This window comes from Cebus imitator, unplaced genomic scaffold (assembly GCF_001604975.1).
Source record: "Cebus imitator isolate Cc_AM_T3 unplaced genomic scaffold, Cebus_imitator-1.0 Scaffold72, whole genome shotgun sequence".
Lineage (NCBI taxonomy): Eukaryota > Metazoa > Chordata > Mammalia > Primates > Cebidae > Cebus > Cebus imitator.
In genome coordinates this window covers 3,978,057-4,001,268 of record NW_016107387.1, presented here as the reverse complement: position 1 = coordinate 4,001,268, position 23,212 = coordinate 3,978,057, and the positions used below count along the sequence as shown (strand labels likewise).

The 23,212-nt window shown below is 47.2% G+C and overlaps 1 protein-coding gene across 1 annotated transcript in view; it reads right to left on the bottom strand.

Annotated features, from left to right (window-relative positions):
- Positions 1-866: 866 nt before the first annotated feature.
- MYH13 (myosin heavy chain 13) overlaps positions 867-23,212 on the bottom strand; it is a 67,259-nt gene continuing 44,913 nt past the window's right edge. The window contains exons 24-41 of the mRNA XM_017531427.2: positions 22,466-22,642; positions 21,330-21,475; positions 21,136-21,226; positions 19,465-19,854; positions 16,254-16,380; positions 16,048-16,166; positions 13,796-13,992; positions 13,205-13,388; positions 12,258-12,423; positions 11,459-11,583; positions 9,914-10,222; positions 9,626-9,829; positions 7,065-7,190; positions 6,601-6,771; positions 3,608-3,712; positions 3,413-3,508; positions 1,465-1,599; positions 867-967 (exon numbers count right to left, since the gene is read on the bottom strand). Of these exons, the coding sequence (XP_017386916.1) occupies positions 953-967; positions 1,465-1,599; positions 3,413-3,508; positions 3,608-3,712; positions 6,601-6,771; positions 7,065-7,190; positions 9,626-9,829; positions 9,914-10,222; positions 11,459-11,583; positions 12,258-12,423; positions 13,205-13,388; positions 13,796-13,992; positions 16,048-16,166; positions 16,254-16,380; positions 19,465-19,854; positions 21,136-21,226; positions 21,330-21,475; positions 22,466-22,642 (2,883 nt within the window). The 3' untranslated portion in view covers positions 867-952. The remainder of the gene's footprint in view (positions 968-1,464; positions 1,600-3,412; positions 3,509-3,607; positions 3,713-6,600; positions 6,772-7,064; positions 7,191-9,625; positions 9,830-9,913; positions 10,223-11,458; positions 11,584-12,257; positions 12,424-13,204; positions 13,389-13,795; positions 13,993-16,047; positions 16,167-16,253; positions 16,381-19,464; positions 19,855-21,135; positions 21,227-21,329; positions 21,476-22,465; positions 22,643-23,212) is intronic.

The following is a 23,212-nucleotide window of genomic DNA, read 5'->3' as shown; positions in this document are numbered from 1 at the left end:
TTATACTGCCACCACCACAGTCAGTTTTAGGACATCCATGATCCCAAAAGAAACCCGTGCCTCCTGCTGTCACCCAAACCCCCTCATCCCTCCTGGCAAAGCTATGGTTTTTATTGTTACCTACACCTTACAGAATAAGGAAATTGAGGCTAAGCAAGGAGAACAACTTGCCCAAGGCCACACAGTTGGTATGTGACAGCATTGGGATTCCATCTAGAGTGTGTGTGTGTGTGTGTGTGTGTGTGTGTCATATATATATCACATATATATCATATATGTGTGTGTGTATATATATCATATATATGATATATATATATATATGATACACACACACACACACAGACACACATTTTAAAAAATCCATTTATCCATTGATGGACATTTAGGTTGTTTCCACATTGTGGCTATTGTGAACAGTGATGCAATAAACATGGAACTATATCGCTTCAAGATCCTGATTCCATTTCCTTTGGATATTTACCCAGTAGTGGGATGGCTGGATCATAGGGTAGTTCCATTTTTAAGTTTTTGAAAAACCCCCATTCTGTTTTCCATAATGATTGTACCAATTTGCATCCTCACCAACAGCACACAAAAGTTCCCTTTTCTCCATGTCCTCATCAACACTTATCTTTCATCTTTCTGATAATATCTATTCTAAGAGATGTAAGGTCTTTATTTTTAAATGTTTGTGGAAGCTAGTGATTTACCTGGCCATGGGTTGGATTTCCATCTTTTCTACTTGGAGCAAAGATCCTCCGCTTTCACATTCCTTATTTTATATTTACAATCGAGCAGCAATAATCTAAATATCAGCTTCATGGAAGAGGAGTGGACCACAATAATAAACACAGCAGAGCCGGGAATCCGAGTATTTAGGAGAATTTATTTCTCACACATTTCCCCTCCACTCTCTCGGAGGTGTCCCATGGCCATGAGCATCAGGTGGGCCTCATTCTTCCATCTTCTGTGGGAGAAAAAAGAATGTACATAGGAAATGAGTGAACTAAATGGGAGACAGAACATCATCTCGAAGTGGAGCAGCTAGAAAATCTGGAACGTCAGAGAAATATTAAGGAATAGCATTGTTTCCCTTTGCACATTGTAAAAGCAAATCAAAGTACTGGAGACAGGACAAACGCCCTGCAAAGCAGGGGCTTCATGGGCAGCATCTGCAGCAACAGGAAGCGACAGGGATGACAGTGTCGTACCTCACTGCTCCTTCTCCCGAGAGCCTGGAACCACAGGAGTCTGCTAAAACAGTAGCATTTGGGAGTGCATGACCAGCAACAGGCAAGACAGGATCAACAGTCATCATCCAAGCTCTCCCTGGGTGGTCCATGGGACTCCCCTGGGTCTTGGGACTTCTTGGGAAGAAGCCATACTCAGGTACCTGCTCTTACCTGGCCCCCATATTCAGTATCTGTTCTTAGCTGCCGCTGCATCTCCGGTACCTGCTCTTACCTGGCCGCCCACATCTCGGCTCTTGGCTCTCAGCTTGTTGACCTGGGATTCGGCGATGTCTGCCCTCTCCGCAGCCTCCTCTAGCTCGTGCTGAACTCTCCGGCATCTCGACAGCTGCGTGTTGGCCTGTTCCTCCTGAACAGGAGACAGAGGGGGTATGAGACTGTAGAGTCTCTCAGTCTGATTATGAGGTGCCCTGTCCCTGAAGGCCTCTGAGGAGTTAAGTCACCAGGCCCTGGATTCCCTTTCTCCAGAGTGTGAGGACAAGGCTCTCAGCTCACAACCATGAGTACTGCCTTGGATCACCTTGCAGGGGCTACAGTCCCTCCTAGGACCTCCACATGTTCCTTTGTACCTCTTCTATAGGGTATCTGTTCCGTAGAGATCTTTGGAGGAGACCTAAGCTTAGAACTCTCCCAAGACACCTAAAGGTATAAAGACCAATGGCCCAAGTCTCCCTTGTCCTGTGCCTCTGCCCAGCACCATCTGTCTAGGGCCAGCCCACTCTACTGGTCTATTTGGGGGAATTTCAAGGATTTCTGACTAAGGTGGTCTCCTGGGCACCCTGTAGCCTGCCAGTCCTGCTGGGACTGTACTAATTCCATGTGCACGAATTGCTCTCAATACTGAACCAGTTCAAATCTGCTTCCCTGTGGCTAGGATTGAACCCACCAGGCTCCGGGGCAGGGAGGAAAAAGAGCAATGGGAGCAGCTCAGTCATTTGTCCAGGGCAGGTTCCCCTAAATTTTGGTCCTCAGAAAAGTAGTCTTGTGAGATGCTCTGCATACAATAAGAAGGTTCCAACATCAATTAAGTGTGAGAAATGGTATATTCTGGAACCCCTCTTGCACTTTTTTACATGACATGTCAAACTCTACAACATCTACGAAATCTGAGAAATCCTTGCGGTAAAGCAACCAGTGTAACTTTGTTTAACTCAGAGTTTCCCAAACTATTTATTTTCTATAAACAAAAAAGCTCAGCTGGGTGTGGTGGCTCACGCCTGTAATCCCAGCACCTTGGGAGGCTGAAGCAGGAGGATCATGAGGTCTGGAGTTTGAGACCAGCCTGACCAACATGGTGAAACCCTGTCTTTACTAAAAATACAAAAATTAGCCAGGCGTGGTGGTACATGCCTGTAGTCCCAGCTACTCAGGAGGCTGAGGCAGGAGAATTGCTTGAACCCAGGAGGCAGAGGTTGCAGTGAGCTGAGATTGCGCCACTGCACTCCAGCCTGGGCAACAGAACAAGACTTCGTCTCAAAAAAAACAAAAACAAAGAAAAACAACAACAACAAAAAAAGAAAAATCTCCCCACAGTCCCAGCTTCCTGCTTTTAATATCCCTCGGAACCAGTGTCCTCTGAGGACACTTTGGGAGACACTGATTTCAGCCCATTCCATTTCTTTCCTGTTGATTTCACCTATTTGATTAAAGGGTGGATCAAAAAGGATGGAATGGAGTGGAGGGCACTAGGGAGGGCTGAGGAAGGCTGGAGATGGGGGCGCCTAGGAGGGTGGGCTGTGGCAGGATGGTGGGAATTAGGATGAGGTGTCTCAGGTCAGGTCATGGGAACAGGAAGGACTGGGAGGGTAGGCTGGGGTGGTTTGGGAGAGTCAGGGTGATCTAAGGCCAGCAGGATAGGCTCAGATGCCCTGGGGTGGGTCACGTGAGTCACGGTGGGTAGGATGAAGGGGATGGATGGGGCTGGCCAAGTGGGGTGAGGCAAGAAGGCACAGAGGTGATAGAGGTGAGGAAGGCTTAACATGGACCAGGAGAGGAAGAGGGCAGATGTCTCTGGGTATATAGCCTGCAAATGCAAACTCGGGCCTGGGACTCAGAGGACTTTACCAACCGGGAACCTGCTCCCACTCAGGGATGGCAGGGACACCCAGGCTGCCTCAGGGACAGTCTGTCTGTGGGCACTCCCAGGGACCTCCTGTGCTCACCGCCTCCTCAGCCTGCCTCTTGTAAGACTTCACTTTGGCCTGCAGCTTGTCCACCAGGTCCTGGAGCCTGAGGATATTCTTGCGGTCCTCCTCAGCCTGCAAACAGAGCACACGTGGCAGGGGCCCGCAAACCCACGGTCACTTCTGATGGGGCTTGATCCATACAGCATTGGCTGAAGTTTTTGGGACCTCTACCTGGTAAGTCATCTCCTTGACTTTGCGTTCGTATTTGTGGGCCCCCTTCAGGGCCTCAGCTCCTCTCTTCTGTTCCACATCAAGCTCATTTTCCAGCTCCCGTACCTGGGTAGGATGAAAAGAACACAGAATTCAAGTCTGCTCTCCCAGCCTTCTCACATGGACTCACGGGCCAGTCATTCTAGGGTGAACTCAAGATTCCCTAATGGGATTTTTATTGGGATTCACTCGGGGTGGCTGGCAAAATATTAGGGAAATATTAGGGAGAGTTATAAGATTATAGTCTCAAACTTTTTGGAAGGCCGAAAGGTTTTAATGGAATGGGCTGAAGGCAGCCAGCTCTTACATTAGAACTTTAAGTCACAGGGTAAAAGATTAGAATAACAAAAGCTTTCCCAGTTAAGTCTGTTTACGCCACATTCCTTTGTCCCTGCTCTAATCCTCGTGTAAGCTTTGTGTTAGATGGTCCTCTTAGCGGGAGGTCAAAGAGGACTTACCCGTTAACGGTGTTTATTCTAGGCACCCCCCCAGCCAAGACCTTTTATTCGTAAAGACCACTCTTTTAACCATGTTGATTATTCACAAGCATGTTGTCTTAGAATCTCTGTTATTAAACCTATACTGAATCCCTGCGAGGAGGAACAGAGAGTCATGGACAGCTGCAATCGCCCTCTGAAAGCGGCAGAGGACCATCCCTATCCCACTCAAATCATTGTACTAGGTATGAGCGTGTATTTTATTCATCTGTAGCTGAGTCAAGGTCTGTAGGATAGACCTCCACTGGTAGTGATCAGTGTCTCAGGTGGTGACCCTGACATGACACTCGTCACAGAGTTTTGCCAAGAACGTCTCCTCCTAGGGATTGGGAGCCACATTTTATTGACCAGGTCACCACAAGTCCATGCAGGTGCTTTTAGTGAGAACAAGATGCCCTCATTGGGCCGAGGCAGCCTCAGGTGCACAGAGCATAGCTGGTGGGTCAGGCTTTGCTTAGCTGCCCCCTTCTGTGGAGCCGGGTAGTTTGGCAAGGGCAGCACAAGCTCCCATGATTTGTCCTTGCAGGAAAAACCTGCCCAACTGTTCCTGGTGACCCTGATTACAGATCAAGTAAGGCAGCAGGGACCATGAAGAGAACCTGGGCCAGGAGAAGTCAAAGCACTCTCCAGGCCCACTTGATAGATTCAAAGCAAGTCGGCCGTCACCACTGAGCATAAGTATCTGTATATTTAGGATGGAGACAGTATTTCCTGCCCAGCCTACCTTGAATGTGGAGATTGAATTAAAGTATGTGAAAGTATTGTTAGAATGACAAAGCACTACACAGGTGTTGTTGATTTCACAGTCGCTTCTGCCTTTCCTGAAGTCTTGAGGGGAAACGGCAGCCACTGAGGATGCAAGTCATCAGCTGTGGTCCCAACTCCACAATCCGGAGATTCAAGCTGGGGAGGGGCAGCAGCCAGCCGTATGCTCCACTCCACCGGGAATCCCAGTGGCTGCAGAGTAGGGGCGACTCTGGGCTTGGAGACTTACTAAATCAACTATGAAAACTACCCCTGGGACAGGCTCACTCTGGGCGCTATTCCAAAAACTTCCCCACCCTCCACCCCCGGAAAACTGTCTTCCATCAGGTTCTACAAAACATTTGTTTTCCTGGGAATTCTTTCTAGGCTTCTGTAAGGCTTATGGAAGTCACATAACTGGGCAGGGGTTGGGAGGGCAGTCAAGGTGCCTCACCATGGGAGGGGGAGGGTGGCCGAGGGCTCCCTGCGAACCCAGAAATCAATGTATGACAGAAGGTGTCGTGTAGACCTAATCCTTTTCCCATAGGAGAGATCCATGAGAAGAACAGGCCTAAGCTCATTGTAATGGAATAGGACTGGGGATGGTTGAAAATAAACATTAAAAGAATTTTGGGGGAAGTTCTAACTTCCCTGGCGTTTACTTTTGTGATTCAAAAAGTCTATGTGGCCTTGTTGTTTTTAGCAGACCCCTCAAAAAAACATCCTTTCACATTTAATGGGACCATGTGCCTGGGGAGGATATCCTCGGGCGGTTTGCATAAAGAATGGCTGTATTTGGGGGCTTTCCTGCTGGAAAAAGTTGTCTCCCTTTTCTTTTCCTCCTCCTCATCCTCCTTTCCTCCCACTCTTTCATTTCCTGTCTCCCTGGGACAAGAGACATTCTAACAGCCTCCTCCTCAGAGCCCTCCTCCAAAATGTCAACTGCCAGTGCTGCCCATTTAAAGAATGATTGAAATAAGCCACCCGGGTCTAAAAAGAAAAGCAAGGAGGACAGGAAACAAAGGGAAGAGTCGGCAAAGAAACTGAACAATAAGCGCAGAATACGCTCTCAGATAAAGAAAGAGCAGATGTCCAGCTGTTGCGGGGGTTGAACTTTTCTGGTGCATCAACCTAAAGGAAGAAGCCCCAATCACCCTCTTTTGGGGATGGAGCAAGAAACATAGCTGTGCCAGAACTGCAGCCTTCAGTGAGAGATGGGAAAAGCTGGGGAGGGAGGGAAACCTGAGATCGGAAGAAAAGAGAAACTGCAGATTTTATGTAGGATGGGCCTTGTTTATCAAAGGGAAGCTTGGTCCAAAATGTAAATTCACCACAATGTGTCATTTTCTGACTGTAAAGTATATGTTAACAGCTTTTTTCCATGTATGTATGTGCCCCTGAATCTACAAAGCAAGTGGAATGGGAACATTAACACACATCATTCTATTTCACTTACTGAGGTGTGAGCATACCAAAATAGAGGGAGGGAGGGAGGATGTGTGTGTGTGTGTGTGTGTGTGTGTGTTGCGGCATAGGAACAGGTGAAAAAGAAAAAGGAGAGAAATAAGGCTCATGGGGAATTTCTCAAGCAGTCCTGAAACTGAATTTGCAATCTATTTCATCAGTGACCACTTTCCCACCACCTCAATTTCTGGACTGTGGTTCTGTCCGAGGCTGTCACTTTCAGAGTGAGAGTCCTCTCAAAAACTCTACCCGGTTCTCCAGTTTCTGGATCTGCTTCTTCCCGCCCTTCAGGGCCAGCTGCTCGGCCTCGTCTAGACGGTGCTGCAGGTCCTTCACCGTCTGCTCCAGGTTCTTCTTCATCCGCTCCAGGTGGGCGCTGGTGTCCTGTTCCTTCTTCAGCTCCTCGGCCATCATGGCTGCCTGGTTAAGTTCACAGGACACATCAGAAGCCCTGTCCGCCCAGCCCTACCCGGAGCTTGCAGAAGAGGTGAAGGTTGGGATCATGATGCTGAGCCTCCCCTTTCTGACTCGGGTCAGTCATTGCTGATTCTTCACAGCCTCCCTTCCCGCTTTGCCTTGTTTGGGACTGTACCTCTTTACATCTGTCTGGGAAGCCACCACTAACCGATTGTGGTCATAAGAGATGAAACATGCTTGCCACGCCCTGGCTCAGAGGCCCCCCTTTCTCCGCTCTAAGGAAGAACAGAACTCACATCTGTGATGGCCTTCTTGGCCTTCTCCTCTGCATTCCTGGACTCCTGGATTGAGTTCTCCACCTCTGCCTGGCACTGGGCTATGTCAGCCTCCAGTTTTTTCTTGGTATTTATCAGGCTTGTGTTCTATGAGAAGAATTAGATATCGGGGTGTGGGTTCTATTTGGGCACTTAAAACCATTGGAAGGGGGAAGGTTGGGTGGGGAAGGAAGTAAATCATGATCCTGTTCCATTTCTTATTTTTCACATGGATGACCTGCTGGGTACAGTACTGTACATTCTTGTTTCTTTTTTTGTTTTGTTTTTGTTTTTTTTTGAGACAGAGTCTCACTCTTGCACAGGATGGAATACAACGGTGCCATCTCAGCTCACTGCAACCTCTGCCTCCTGGGTGTAAGCCATTCTCCTGCCTCAGCCTCCTGAGTAGCTGGGATTACAGGCACACGCCACCATGCCAAGCTAATTTTTGTATTTTTAGTACAGACTGGGTTTCACCGTATTGGTCAGGCTGGTCTTGAACTCCTGACCTGGTGATCCACCCGCCTCGGCCTCCCAAAGTGCTGGGATTACAGGTGTGAGCTACCGCACCTGGCCTCTTCCTTCATTCGTAACTGAATAGAAAGTCCTGAAACAGACCCAAGAATTGTACATCAAAGAATTGAATAAATGATAAAAGTAGAATTTCAAATATTTGAGAATGGATAGATTATTCAGTAAAAGGGGTTGGAACAAGGAAATGATTGATAGATATACTACATAAAATGAAAAATAATTCAAATAATCAAAATCTGTCATAAATAGAATTGTAAGTGTGATGGCAAACTGGAAAACATTTGCAATATGTATATTACAGAAAAAAAAATTCCCCTTCTTAACATATAAATAAGGCAAATCAATTTTAAAAAGGGCAAAAACTACAAATGGGTGAAACACACCAGAAGAAATACAAATGGCCAACAAATGTGATAAAACGTTCCATCTCATTAGCAATAAAAAGCACTAAAAACTCAGTGAGGTGTGTTTCAGCAATAAAATTGGTGAAAATTTTAAAAATAAGAGCTAGAATATTTGAGAATTTATAGAAGAGAATGCTCACACATTTTCCCAGTGGAAATAATAACTGGGACAACCTCATTAAAGAACAATTTACACTGTATTACAAGTATCTTTGCTGTTTATACCCTGGAATTTCATTTTTAGAAATTTACTAACTTCTAGAAATATTAAGATGATAGTAATCATGGAAGTATGTGAAAATTTAGTTTTGAAGAAGTTCATCACAACAATCTTTCTAATAGTAAACTTTTTATTGAGAACCATCTAAGATAACCATGGAGGATTGATTAAATGAAAGTACCATAATATACAAGTAGAATAGCCTACTTTTCTGTCATTAAAAAACGCATTGCAGAAGACTATTTAAAGATGTCGAGGCCGGGCATGGTGGCTTCTGCTTGTAATCCCAACACTTTGGGAGGCTGAGGCGGGAGGATCACCTGAGGTCAGGAGTTCAAGACCAGCCTGGCCAACATAGCAAAAGCCAGTCTCCACTAAACAACAACAAAAAATTAGCTGGGCACAGTGATGCAAGCCTGTAATCCCAGTTACCTGGAAAGCTGAGGCAGGAGAATCACTTGAACCCAGGAGGCAGAGGTTTCGAGATTCTGTCTTAAAAATGTCGAAAAATGTTCATGATTGTTAAATGAAAAAAAGAGGTTGCAAAAGTGTTCATATTTTTACAAAATATACTTATTTTATTTTTAATTAAAACTGGTCTCAAACTCCTGAGATCAAGCAATCCCAAAGTCCTGGAATTAGAGGCAAAAATGTAATATGTATATAATTCACAAGGGCCTAAGAATGAGAGACCCAGGAATGTTAACAATATGCTTGATTTTTTTCTTCCATGTATTTGCTTGTTTTTTCTATTTTTTAAACAAAGGAGTTTTTAAAACTTTATATATATAATATATATATATTATATAAAGTTTTATATATAAAGTTTTAAAAACTCCTTTGTTTAAAAAAAAAAAATATATATATATATATATATATTTTTTTTTTTTTTTTGAGGCAGGGTCTCCCTCTGTTGCCCAGGCTGGAGTACAGTGGTGTGATCATAGTTCATTGCAGCCTCAGCTCCTGGGCTTAAGCGAACCTCCCACCTCGGCCTCCCAATGTGCTGGGATTATAGGTGTGGCACTGAGCTGGGTCAAAAATAATTATTTTGAAATAAAATCTTAATATTCTAAGGTTTCCACTTAAATAGTACTTCCAGGTGCTCTGTGCAGTAATAATCCTTCATTGCTCTGATTTCCTCACCACATGCAGCACGTTTTATCTTTAATGTTTGGATGAGAGAAAGCTCAGAAATCTGTCAATCAAGAGTCAGTTATTCCCAGAACCAAGCTTAAAGAAACCTGGTCTTGACAACTAGTCTGGGAGGAACCGGGTGTTCCTTCCCACGGCGTGGGCCCTGAGCCAGCGGAAGCAGCTGGGGGTGCAGGAGGTGCTACCTGCCCCAGGGAGGACCTTCAGTGGAGGGGTGAGGGCGGGCGCACCTGGGAGTGCAGGAGCTGCACGCGGTCGCTTGCATCCAGCAGCTCCTGCTCCGACAGCCTGCGGGTCCGCTCCGTCTGCTCCAGGGCCACCTTCATTTCCTCCAGCTCCTCCAGCAGGAGCCCATTCCTGCGCTCCACGATGGCCAGCTGCTCCTTGAGGTCCTCATTGCTCCTCAGGGCGTCATCCAGGTGCAGCTGGGAGTCCTGCAGGGGAGACCCAGAGTGAAGTCAGAGCCGCCTGGCAGGCTGGGGCCCGTCCAGGTACACAGAGACGGCCACCACGCTCACCTTGAGTTGGCCCTGGACCGCGCGCAGGTGTTTCTGGGTCTCTGCCACCTGGCGGTTGGAGTGGCCCAGCTGAATCTCCATCTCATTGAGATCTCCCTCCATCTTCTTCTTCAGTCTCAGGGCGTCGTTCCGGCTGCGGATTTCAGCATCCAGCACGCTCTGCATGGCCTCCGTTGCCCGCTGGCTGTTTCTTTTTAACTGCTCAATTTCTTCATCCTTCTCAGTGACCTTGCGGTCTAGCTCGGATTTCACCTGGCTCAGCTCTAGCTGCACGCGCAAGATCTTGCTCTCCTCCTGTTCCAAGGAACCCTGACGAAAGCAAAGGAGTGACTGGGAGTGTCGTGGAAGGCCACTGTCTTGAATGGGTATTTTCATCCCCATACGATCAAACAGGTATTCTTTTTTAAAAAAATTTAAATTTAATTTTTTTGGGTGGTAGAGACAGGGTCTGACTATGTTGCCCAGGCTGATTCTGAACTCCTGGGCTCAAAGTGATCCTCTCTTCTTGGCCTCCTAAAGTGTTGGGATTACAGGTGTGAGCCATCGTGCCTGGCCCAAATAGGATTTTTTTTTTTTTTTTTTGAGACAGAGTCTCCAGTGGCACGATCTCGGCTCACTACAACCTCCAACTCCTGGGTTCAGAAGATTCTCCTGCCTCAGCCTCTCCAGTAGTTGGGATTACAGACCCCCACCACTGCACCTGGCTAATTTTTGTATTTTTAGTAGAGATGGGGTTTCACCATGTTGTTTAGACTGGTCTCAAACTCCTGACCTTCCAGGTAATCTGCCCGCCTCGACCTCCCAAAGTGCTAGGATTACAGATGTGAGCCACCATGCCTGGCTGCAAATACGTATTCTTATAACCATTTTATAGATGAAGAGAACAATACTGAGTGGTCTGAGTATTTGGCTTGCTCCCAAGCATCCCTCAGAGTGACGAAACTGGGACTAAATCTTTGCATCTCTCATGACCAAATTATCCTATGACTTGAGATAGAGTATCTTTCTAATTAGTGAAAATTTTATTGAGGGTATCTATTTTAATAGTGACCATAAATCAGGAGTCAATCTAGTCTCTAAAATGACAGGGCAATTGCTCTCCTGTCATCCTGTGTTGGTTCGTGTTTCCCTAGAAACAACCAATCATCCTGGTCACAACCAATGACGGCATCAGGAAACTTTAGGTGTGTTTTGATTATACAGGATTCTTGATAGCCAGAGATGTGTCTGTGCCTCTATGTTAAAGGTGACTGAGAGATTCTCCGCTGCTCTCAGGATGTTACATGATTGATTTTCTGCTTCCTGAGAGGAAGACATTGAAGACATAATGAACACATTTATTCATTTTTGAACAGGGAAATGTGCTAGAGGACACCCAGGAGATAAGGTGGCAGCCCACAAATGTTTCAGCCCCTGGGATGGCTGAATGATCTTCCCAGTGGAGATTCAGGGCCTCCTGGCACAAAGGGCCCCATGGGGTGGGGAAGGGCAGCCCCTTTCAGTTTCCCATCCTGACTTTCCGAAGGTCACGTCCCAGACACTTGCCTCCACTTCTTCTAAGGCAACCTGCAGATCTGACTTTTCCTGCTCCACTAGCTTCTTGGTCTTTTCCACTTCCTGAAGATTCTTGCCAGTTTCTGCAATCTGCTCAGTTAAGTCAGAAATCTCTTCTGCAAAGGACAGGCTCGATTTAGGCTGCTTCAACAGGCTCCAGTTTATAGTATAGGCATTTGCCAGGCAATTTAGGGATTGGGGATTCATTCATGACATTTATACAGGAGAGAATACAGGGAAGCCTTTCAGAGGAGGTGTCGGCAAGACAGGGATGTGTTGCCTAACCTGCGCTACGCAGACAGGAACAAATGAAGAATAGAAACTTAAAACGTCAAAAGTGCTCTATATAAATGGTCATAGAGAAGACCAGACAAAACAATTGTGGGGGGAAATGCATAGAATCATAGTCTGCAGAACCAGAAGGGGCTTTGGAAAGTGTTGGGTGTGGCCTCCCGGTTTTATAGATCAGAAGGCTGAGGTCCTAAGAGATTCAGTGGCATGCCCAAGAATGCAAAGCCACTTAGAGACAGAATCACTGAAGGGTCTAACAGAGCAGTGGGCTCAGCAACCTGTTGTGCTTCAGTTCTCAAAAATGAGACTTAGCTGTGGCCATGCCTTACATGAAAAAGGTTTGGGCCTTGGGGCAAACTGAGTAAATGTGAGGCATGGTGGGTGAGGATCGTGTGGGGCAGTGGGAAGGAGGCGTCTGGAGATGGCTTTGGCCACATGGGGAAGGAGCGGGCAGGAGGAGAGGGGGATGCGTCACACACCGGTGGTGGAGAAAGCTCACCTTGTAGATTTTTGTTCTCCCGCCTCAGCGTCTCTAACTGGTCCACCACCTCCTCATAGGCATTCCTCATCTTAAAGAGTTCAGTGCTGAGTGACCTGGACTCCTTCTGAGCAGCTTCCAACTCAGCCTGGCTTTCATCCAGCTTCTGCTTCCACTCTGCAAGGACCTGGGAGATGACAAAGAGACATGGGAGAAGCAGAAAGCCTGGGTGACTTGGAAGAGTTCATGCAAACAAGAGCCGTCAGTAAAACCAAGGTTTTACCCTTCCATCCTTAGGGACTGAAGAAAGAGGAGGAGCACTGTTCCAGATCAGGGACCCCAAACTGTGATATTCTTGCAGGTCCTCTGCTGCATTCTCCCAGACATTACGATCTCAATGGAACTGAATTAGCTTTCACTAAAAATAAAATTGCTGGGCTGGGCACAGTGGCTCATGCCTGTAATCCCAGCACTTTGGGAGGCTGAGGTGGGTGGATCACGACGTCAAGAGATTGAGACCATCCTGACCAACATGGTGAAACCCTGTCTCTACTAAAAGTACAAAAATTAGCTGGGCATGGTGGCGCATGCCTGTAGTCCCAGCTACTCGGGAGGCTGAGGCAGGAGAATCGCTTGAGCCCAGGAGGCAGAGGTTGCAGTGAGCTGAGATCGTGCCACTGCGACAGAGTGAGACTCTGTCTCAAATAAACAAAAAATGGCCTTTAGAGCGACTGTCACAATAGTCAAGAGACACCCCAAGTTCCCTGAACTGGGAAATGCTGTTTCAACTGGGGGCCTTCTAGGATGTGCAGGCGGCTCACACATCTAAGTGTGAAACTGTTGCTTTCACCACTGCCGCTGTCAAACATTTGACCCTTTCCAAATCCAGGTATTTTCATTTAAATAGCGTTTCCCCAACTTGAATGATCCCCATGCTGTCGTCACAAAGAAAGCGGCTGGGGCAGGACCTTGTCAAAGTTCCTCTGCTTCTTGTCCAGGGTGGCACAGGCTGTGTGGGAGCGTTCCAGGTCCCGCATCAGGTCGTCCACCTCTCCCTGGAGCCTCTGCTTGGTTTTCTCCAAGGATGCGCATTTGGAGTTCGCCGTCTCCGTGTTCTCCTCTGCTTCCTGAAGCCTCTGAGCCAGCTTTTTCCTAAGACAACCAGATTTACTATTTTTTTTCCCCTTGGCAAAGGTGGACTATTTCAGAAGGTAACTGTCAGACGGGAAGATAAATGAACAGCATGGAAGGAACCGGTGTTTGATGAGACCGAGACCTGGGATTTGGTGAGTGGAGAGGATCCGAGTGTCACCAGGAGATTCCCAAAATGCTTGGTGGCAAAGCAGGTTCCTAAGGAGCCCCCTGGGGTGCTGGGTGGAATGGACGATTCCCGAGAAGAAGGACAGGGAGAGCACCAGCGGGTGGGGGGCCCAATCGGAACATTTCGGACACCGCCAAGGCATGGCAGGGAAGAGAGACTCTCTCAAGATACAAAGACTCCTGCTCCCTTGGCTTGTGTCCTCAGGTCCCCTCTGCTATTGCAACCCTGGAGCCCATACTTGGCCTCCTCCAGCTCCTCGGTGCGCTGGATGGCGTCCGTCTCATATTTGGTCCTCCACTGGGCAACCTCAGTGTTGGCCTTGGACAGCGCCCTCTGCAGCTCCGCTTTGCCTTCCTGCTCCTCCTCATACTGTTCCCGCAGCAGGTCGCAGTCATGTCGGGAGGACTGCAGGGCATGCGCCAGGGCGTTCTTGGCCTGGCAATGACAGTGGTAACAAATCGCAAAAACATTTGACCCTTTTCCACATTCAAGTGTTTATTTTCATGTAAATATCTTTTCCCCAACTTGAATTATCCCTATGCTGTCTTCACCAATTTTGCCATATCGGCATATCACCTGGTTTATTTAATTTCTTTTCAAGTGGATTCCTTAATTATATTTACGTATATTCAACAAAAGAGTAAACTGTAACAGGACAGTAAGTGGAACACCATTGACATTTGCCATAAGCAGAAGGTAACCATAAGAATAAGTGCAGTGGAGCTAAAGCAGTTACCACGTCTAGCTAGGTACTGTTACCTGCTAGGACTCCGTGCCTGGGGTCTACCCTCTATTTCTTAATACAGTAAATAAGCAAATGCTAAGGAAGTGTGGTTCACAAGGAGGCCTTTTCCTTGATATAATCAGAAGGATTGGAGCAATTAAAAAGGGAATAATTTTCTCACTACTGGATACAAGGGTATAGACTGCTGTGATCAGGAGAAGCCTGAAAGCATCTTTTGATGTCACCAGTGAGCTATGTCCCCGCACTGGGGACTGCTGATGTGAGCTTCACTGATTCCACGGCTCAACTTCCTCTTCCTAGGCAGAGAAGACATGCCTAGAGGCCTCTGTCCCTCACTCCCTCCCATGTGGAGGGATGTAAAGGCAACAGTTTAGCTCTGACTATAATGGCCACAAAATGCCCTCTGGTGCCACCATCAAACAGAGAGTTCTGTCAGCCCACTTCAGTAATTTGTACATTTTCATCTTTTTAAAAATGCAGACTGGGCACAGTGGCTCAAACGCCTGTAACCCCAACACTTTGGGAGGCCGAGGCGGGTGGATCATCTAAGGTTGTGAGTTCGAGATCAGCCCGACCAACATTGTGAAACCCCATCTCTACTAAATGACAAAATTAGCTGGTGTGGTGGCACATGCCTGTAATCCCAGCTGCTTGAGAGGCTGAGGCAGGAGAATCGCTTGAACCCCAGAGGCAGAGGTTGCAGTGAGCTAAGATCATGCCACTGCACTCCAGCCTGGGTGACAAGAGTAAGACTCCATCTCAAAAATAATAATAACAAAATAAATAAAAATGCAATAAAGGACAAACTTTGCCTAAGAAGGAAAACAGCTGTTACTGTATCCTGGCCGAAGGACAGCCCCACTCCTGCGGTGGCCCTTCTCACTACTGGTTCAGGCTTGGGTTCTCACCACTTCCCCCTGCCCCCTCATCTACCAAAGTCTTTACCAGAGAATGGAAAGAAGGGAGACAAATATGGCGCTTGTATTTTTTCAGAAGAGAATGGTGGAGCTTGGGAAAATTCCAAAAGATGGCCCTGTAAGTCTTAGCCAGTGTACAGCAACCTCAGAATTTCACTTATGCAGTTTTTTTGAACTCTTGGACCCCTATTCTGATACTGGAATACGCATTGGCAGGAACAAGCACCTACTGTGTGCACTGTTCTACTGGTCACAGAAGGTACAATGGGTACAGACCATTCTTGCCCTCCAGGAGTTTACAGATCTCTGGGGAGACACATGTTATAAACACAACATCTAGATACTGAAGTCAAGAAGGCGATGATGTTCATGTTTATGCAAATGTCTTAAGGGTGCTCCCAAAACCATGCTCCCGTTTTTGGGGGAAGGGAGCTTAAAATCAGGTGCTATAGGAGGTGACACAGCAGGAATAATGAAGAACGAACAGGAGGGAATTTCAAGTGGCGGGGACGAATTGCTGGGAAGAATGGTCAAGAGTGTGCAGTGATGGGGAGGAGGTGCCCTTGGCTGGAGAGGGGAGTTTCCCAGATTACTCTGTAGGGGACAGAGGAGCCCAGGGGACGGGACACCATGGTATGGTTCTCTATCCCCGACGAAGGAGATCGAATGCCAAGGTCCTCTAGCCTTAAGGAACAGGTTCCCACCATGCTCCAAAGCAGAGAGGAGACGCAACAGGTTTCTTGACTTACCACTGCTCCGGACCAGCTTCAGGCGTGAAGTGGTCATACCCCCTGGCTTCTCAGGTTCAATCTGACTCTACGTCTTTACCTTGGTTTCTTCTTCCAGTTGCCTCTTAAGCTCCTCCAGCTGCTGGGTGAGGGCCTGCTTGCTTTTGGTTAGCTGTGAAATCAGAGACTCCTTCTCTTCCACTTGGTGGCTCAGCTCCCCTACCAAACAGATGTGGCCCCCAAGTCAGTGTTACTGGCCACTCTCTCCCGTGCCCCAGCTGCACCCAGAGCCCTGCCCATTCTCACCATTTTGGGTCTGCAGTCTTGCTTTCTGCATGTTCAGATCATGGATCAACTGTGTCTGTTGCTCGTCCTTGGCTTTGATTTCATTAAATTGGTCTTCTACCGTCCGGCACGTTCTTTCTATGTTACTCTTTAAAAAATGAAAAGTCAGCATGAGTGGGGAAAAAATGGATTCCTAGTGCCCAGCATTGAACTGAACAGTGTGATCATTTAGCTTCTTGTCAGGTAAAATAAAGATAAAAATACAGAACAAAAAAAAAGTTTAAAAAAAAATCATAATTGGCTGGGTGCAATGGCGCATGCCTATAATCCCAGCACTTTGGGAGGCTGAGGTGAGTGGAACACCTGAGGTCAGGAGTTTGAAACCAGCCTGGCCAACACGGAGAAACCCCATCTCTACTAAAAATACAAAAATTAGCTGGGTGTGGTGGCGGGCACCTGTAATCCCAGCTACTCGGGAGGCTGAGGCCGGAGAATTGCTTCAACTAGGGCGTTGGAGGTTGCAGTGAGCAGAGATCGTGCATTGTACTCCAGCCTGGGCAACAGGGTGAACCATCTCAAAAAAAAAAAAATCATCATCATTTCAGACTTGTGAATGCAGCTCAATCACCAATTGCTTGGAACATCAGCTTTTGGTAGATAAGTATTTAATGATTTGTAAACAAATCTTTGAGAAAATTCCACTTTTTTTGTTTTGTTTTGTTTTTTTTGGATGGAGTCTAGCTCTGTTGCCAGGCTGTAGTGCAGTGGTGCAATCTCAGCTCACTGCAGCCTCTGTCTCCCAGGTTCAAGAGATTCTCTTGCCTCAGCCTCCAGAGTAGCAGGAACTACAGGCACCTGCCACCATGCCCAGCTAATTTTTTTTTTTTTTGTATTTTTAGTAGAGACAGTGTTTCACCATGTTAGCCAGGATGGTCTCAATCTCCTGACCTGTTGATCTGCCTGGCTCAGCCTCCCAAAGTGCTGGGATTACAGGCGTAAGCCACCATGCCTGGCCAAGAAGATTCCACTTTAAAGTGCATCCTTGGGATCCTCTTGTAATATAAGTAATTCATGAATACTTACAAGCAATGCCAAGCATGTGAATATTTGCAAACAGCGTATTCAGATGACTGTTAAGCGTTTCATTCAACAGCACAAAAGTTTCCCTATGATGGAGGTGGAAAGAAGGGATTCACTTTCCCAGCCTCCAGTTGGCCTGGATTCTTGTGAAGTTTGTTCAAAACCCTTGTGTGTATTGCCCTTTCTCTGCTCCTGCTGCTCCGTAAAATAGAAAATAAAATGTATTGAGCATATGTTTTCCCTTAGAGTGGGAGGGATGAGATGGCAGTGGAAGGAGCAGGGATACTGATTCCAAGGGAGTCCTGGAGGAGTTTAGGGTCTCTTTGAGGAGATGACGCACAAGCATGGGAGAATCAAAGCTGGGAGAGCTGAAACGCGATGGTGACTTGCAAGGAGACCCATCAAAGGGGACAGCTGAAAAGGCGTAAAGAAACATGAAGTGCTGGCTCCCCTGGATGCGAAATTCTCTCTTGAGAACAGAGAGCAGCATAAGGCAATTCTGGAGAGAGGGAGGCTGCAGGGGGGCTGTTTATAGTCACAGTGCGTAGGGGATGCTGGAGGTTCTTCCCACCCAGCTACCCCTGCAGGCTGGCCTGGCTCACTGAGAGAGAGGTGTGGGAAGGGAGCCTATTCAGACCCAATTTCTTAGAGGAAGGAAGGAAACCAAGAAAGGGAAAAAGGGCAAACAAATGGGAAAGCAGGAAAGAAGGAGAAAAAGAGTCATCACCCGGAGCCAGAGGATGCAGTCCGAAAGTGAAGAAGCAAAGGAGGCGGCACTGGGCAGTGCGGACGCAGACCCTAAACAGTGACCTCAAGGGGCGCTGTAGAGACCACTCTGTTCTCTGATCCATAGCTCCCTCCCTTTTCTGGACAGATGCCCTGACCTTCTGGGAAACCCGCTGTGAGAGGCCCACAGCCCCACTTCTAGGGTCACCACTGCTTCTCCCAGCCCAGCCAAACAACTCCTAGTACATCTCAGGGCACCCTGTAAGGAGGGTAGCTGTTAAATGAAGGAATACACAGGCTCCACGAGGAATGCTTTGCTTTGAGGTCAGGTGCAGAGGTGGGTTCGCTATGAAGCTCGTGAAATAAGCTTCAAGGCCCGTATTTGCACGGGCCCCAGAGGGTCTGGGAGCTGCAGAAGGTTGAAGGTAGGGAAAAGGAACCATCACAAGCAGAATATATTCGAGAAGACATTTCTGGCAAATGGCCCAAAGAGGCCTCAGGGGAAAAGAACTTGAGTCTTCAAGGTAATCTGCGACTTTTTTGTCTCATTATCGATATTAAGTTTCATGCCTAATTTTCGTAAGTTTGTATACTTTTTCTTTAAGAGCCCCAATCAGCCAGGCACGGTGGCTCACGCCTGTAATCCCAACACTTTGGGAGGCCGAGGTGGGTGGATCACCTGAGGCCAGGAGTTCAAGACCAGCCTGGCCGACATGGTAAAACCCTGTCTCTACCAAAAATACAAAAATTAGCCGGGCATGTTGGCTTGCACCTGTAATCCCAGCTACTCAGGAGGCTGAGGCAGGGGAATCGCTTGAACCCGGGGGGCAGAGGTGGCAGTGAGCTGAGATGACACCGTTGCACTCCAGCCTGGGCAACAAGAGCAAAACAGTGGTGCCGGATCATTCAATTGTGCTTGATTCAAATGATCTTAACCCCAATATTTGTAATTTCTAGTGCAGTGGTGCTGGGAGGTGGGGCTTTTGGGAGGTGATTAGGTCATGGGGGTGGAACCTTTATGAATGAGATTAGTGCCCTAATAACAGAGGCCTGAGAGAACGTGTTCACCCCTTCTACCACATTATGACGCAATGAGAACGCATCACCTGTGAGGAACAGCCCTTCACGAGACACCGAATTTGCTGGCACTTTGATCTTGGACTTCCCAATGTCCAAAATTGTGAGTGATATATTTCTGTTGTTTATAAATTACCCAGTCTCAAATACTGTGTTACAGCAGCCCAAATGGCTAAGACAAAGGACATGAGTAAATGTGAGGAATTGGAAACAGGCAGAAATAGGGAAGAGGGTTTCAGTGTAGAACATGCAGTGCATTTGGAGGATATGTTCAAACGTGCTGGGGGCAGGTGACCACAGCTGCCTTGCATTCTCCAAGAGCAGAAGGGTCGGTCAGTCCATCAGGTACCTTCGACTTGGAGATAGCCTCGATGTTGCTGGCCATGTCATCGATCTCCATCTTCAGCTCGCTCTTCTCCTTCTCCAGCTTCTGCTTCACCCGCTGCAGGTTGTCAATCTGCTCCCCAAGCTCGGCCACACTATCTGCGTGCTTCTTCCTCAGCGTGGCCGCCGTGGCTTCATGCTGTAGGGTGGCCTCCTCCAGGTCCCTGCGCATTTTCTGGAACTCAGCCTCCCGCTTCTTGTTCATCTCAATCTGGGCTGAAGTGGCCCCACTGGCTTCTTCCAGCCTCTCGCTGATCTCCTCCAGCTCCCTGGCCAGATCTGAGCGCTGCTTCTCAATCTTGGCTCTGAGTGTGTGTTCTGCTTCAATTTCCTCCTCCAGCTCTTCTATGCGGGCCTGAAGGGATCACTCTATCAGGAATGTTATGGTAGAGGAGGGGGCAGCCCCCTTTGGGAGGGGCTGGGTGGTGAGGAATTGTGGGTAGGCAGCACGAGGCGGGTGGATCATTTGAGGTCAGGGGTTTGAAACCAGCCTGGCCAATATGATGAAACCTCACCTCTACTAAAAATACAAAAATTAGCCAGGTGTGGTGGCGGGCACCTGTAGTGCCAGCTACTTGGGAGGCTGAGGCAGGAGAATCACTTGAACCCAGGAGGTTGCAGTGAGTGGAGATTGCTCCATTGCATTCCAGTCTGGGCAACAGAGCAAGACTCCGCCTCAAAAAACAACAACAACAGAAAATACAATATAATATTAAATTGGTGAAAAAACTTGGAAACAACCTAAGTGTCCATGAATAAGGGAATGCTCCAATCAATCGTGATGGAGACTTGCTCTAGAAGTCTGTGAAGCAGGTAGACACTGATCTGCATCTACCATGGATGGCTCCACAGATCATGTTGCCAAAAGAAAGGAGCAAATAGGCCGGGTGCGGTGGCTCACACCTGTAATCCCAGCACTTTGGGAGGCCGAGGTGGGTGGATCATGAGGTCAGGAGTTCGAGACCAGCCTGGAAAATATGGTGAAACCCTGTGTGTACTAAATATACAAAAATTAGTCAGGTGCAGTAGCATGCGCCTGTAGTCCCAGCTACTCAGGAGCCTGAGGCAGAAGACTGGCTTGAACCTGAGAGGTGGAGGTTGCAATGAGCCGAGATCATGCCACTGTACTCCAGCCTGGGCGACAGAGCGAGATTCCATCTCAAAAAAAAAAAGAAAAAAAAGAAAGAAAGGAACAAGTTGCAGAGTGATACTCTCAGTATGATATTTATGCTAAGACTATAAAGAAATAAGAACCTTTTCTGCATGTGTACTATATATTTTGGGGGGTCTTAAATGTGTACAAAAACACATAGCAAGAGATGCAGAAGGATGCACATCCAGTGGAAACTGGTAATTACTTCTGAGAAGATGGGGAGGACCCTGGGCTTACGGGCGGTGGTCAAAGCACCCTTATCAGTAATAGTTAGCTTCACTGGGCATATTTTGAACCTTTGCAAGGAAGCATGTTTATGGGTTACTTAGGATATTTAAATATTATTTTCAAAAAATAAAAGGACAGGACACCTCTAGCTTTAGCAGAAGGAAAGAAAGAAGCTAAAGAAACAAGGGGGAAAGAGCAAGGAGGGGCGATCTTGCAAAGGGATTGTCGTGATCGGGAAGATTTTGATGCTTTCACCTGCAACTCTTTAATCTTCTTTTGAAACTGCAAACTGTGGACTTGTTCATCATCTATTTTGGCTTGTAACTGACTGATTTCAAACTCCTTCCTGCAAATAGATTTTTAAAAAGAGCATGAAAATACAAGCCTCTTGGAGAAGGGTGAAAGTTGGCTTTAGGCTCAGACACGGAGGTAGCAAATGAAATACCTACTTTTTCAATTTCTCTTCTATTTGCTGCTTGTCATTTTCTAGATCCATAATGGATTCCTGGGTCATTTTCAGGTCTCCTTCCAGCTTCCTCTTCATCCTTTCCAGGTCTGCCCGCAGTTTCTTCTCCTGCTGTAAGGAACCCTCAAGCTGAGAAGACACACGGGTAGAAAATTAAGCCCCTGCCGGGGCAGTGTTTGCACCTTTTATCTGGTGCAGCCGGACACATGGCCTGGAACTTCCTGGGGCTCCTGGAGGGTGTTGGCTGCAAGCCTCTCGCCCCAGGAAGAAGCAAATCTTGCCTCTAGATCCCCTATCTTCTGTCTACCAGAAAAGGCTATCCAGGGCGCGGCTGGATCCCTCAGGGGCTTCCTGATGCCTCTCTCAGCTGCTTGCCCTCGGCCTGGCCCAGACCACGTTCCCTGTAGGGGTATGGAACCCATAGGAGCACACTCTTAATGGGGGCTTCTATGCACAGCACTGTGAAGGTCTATGCTGTACCCCGTCATGCCTTCCCTGCTCACATGCATCATGCAACCATGGGGGGCAAGGAATTTGTGTGTGCACGCACACACACGCACACACACGCACACATCGAACAGGGAACGGGTGTAGAGGAGGAGCACGTCCACCCTGGGCTCAGAAAAATTAAAGATATCTAGAAAATAATCTCTAGCCACAACAGTGAGTAAAACCTGAACACTTCAGACTTGGCTCTTACATCTCTAAGAACAATAATGTAATGTGACAGGGTGGAAATAGTCATTTTCATGGTCACAGATGGAACCATCTTTAATAACGTTACAACGGGATCGGAGGGTTTGCAACCCCAAGGACCTACAAGCGGATGCTAATAATAACGATGATGAAGATGACAATCTTAGCAGCCATGTTTTACTGAACACTCTGAGCTTTCTGTGAAAACCCTCCGAGATGGAGCTATTTCCATCGCCATTTCACAAGGCATGAACTGAGCCTTTGCAAGGATGAGCAGCTTGCTCAGTACCCCAGACTCCTTCAGGGTCAGGGTGGGGCTGATTCCAGAGTCTGACCTCTCAAGCCCTGCATTCTAGTTAGACCGTCTCTTGCCTGTGTTTTACAAGCAATAAATACTAAAGCATCGTAGTAAAACATCCTCACATCATCTGTTTGCTGTTCGAGCTTGGTATTGATTTTGATTAGACCATTGACTTTATCTTCTTCAACCTGAAGATCATCCAGTGTTTGCTGATGGGCTTCCTGCAGAGATTTCTTTTCTTTGGTCAATTTGGAAATGTTTTCTTCAAGTGCTGTCATTTCTTCAGAAAGATTCTTTACCTAGAATAATATCAATACCAATTTAATATCGAAACGATTAAGCCAGAAGCTTCCACCAACAAAAGCTGTTGCTTCTTTGTTCATTTTCCCTCTTTTTCTTTTCGGGGACTACTATTTTACCTCCTGGAATTGACAACCTCTCCATTCTTTATCTTCCTTTATGGTCTATCACGGTGCCTCAAACTCTCTCCCATTAGAATTATTCCTTTAAGGAGGGCATTATATTTTACAAGGAAGGGCAGTGTTAAAATGCAAAAGTGCTACCTTTGAAGGGTAACATATCAATCTATATTCGCTCATAATACGCCTGTGGAAATGTGTTTGTTAGGTTGGCTGATTAGGATTTAGAATGAGGCGGGGGGGAGGGAGAGACGTGAAGTGCTGTGCAAGATTCACAGCGGGAGTGCTGTGTTATCAGCAAGCAGGAGGCAGGCACCAAACATGGGGCTTGGAGGCATTAAGTGGAAACTTCTTCCATGTCCAACCGGTTTCCAGATCAGCAGTTGCTAACTCCTAATCTATGGACTGAATCTGGCCATATTTTCTTTTCTTTTTCTTTTTCTTTTTTTT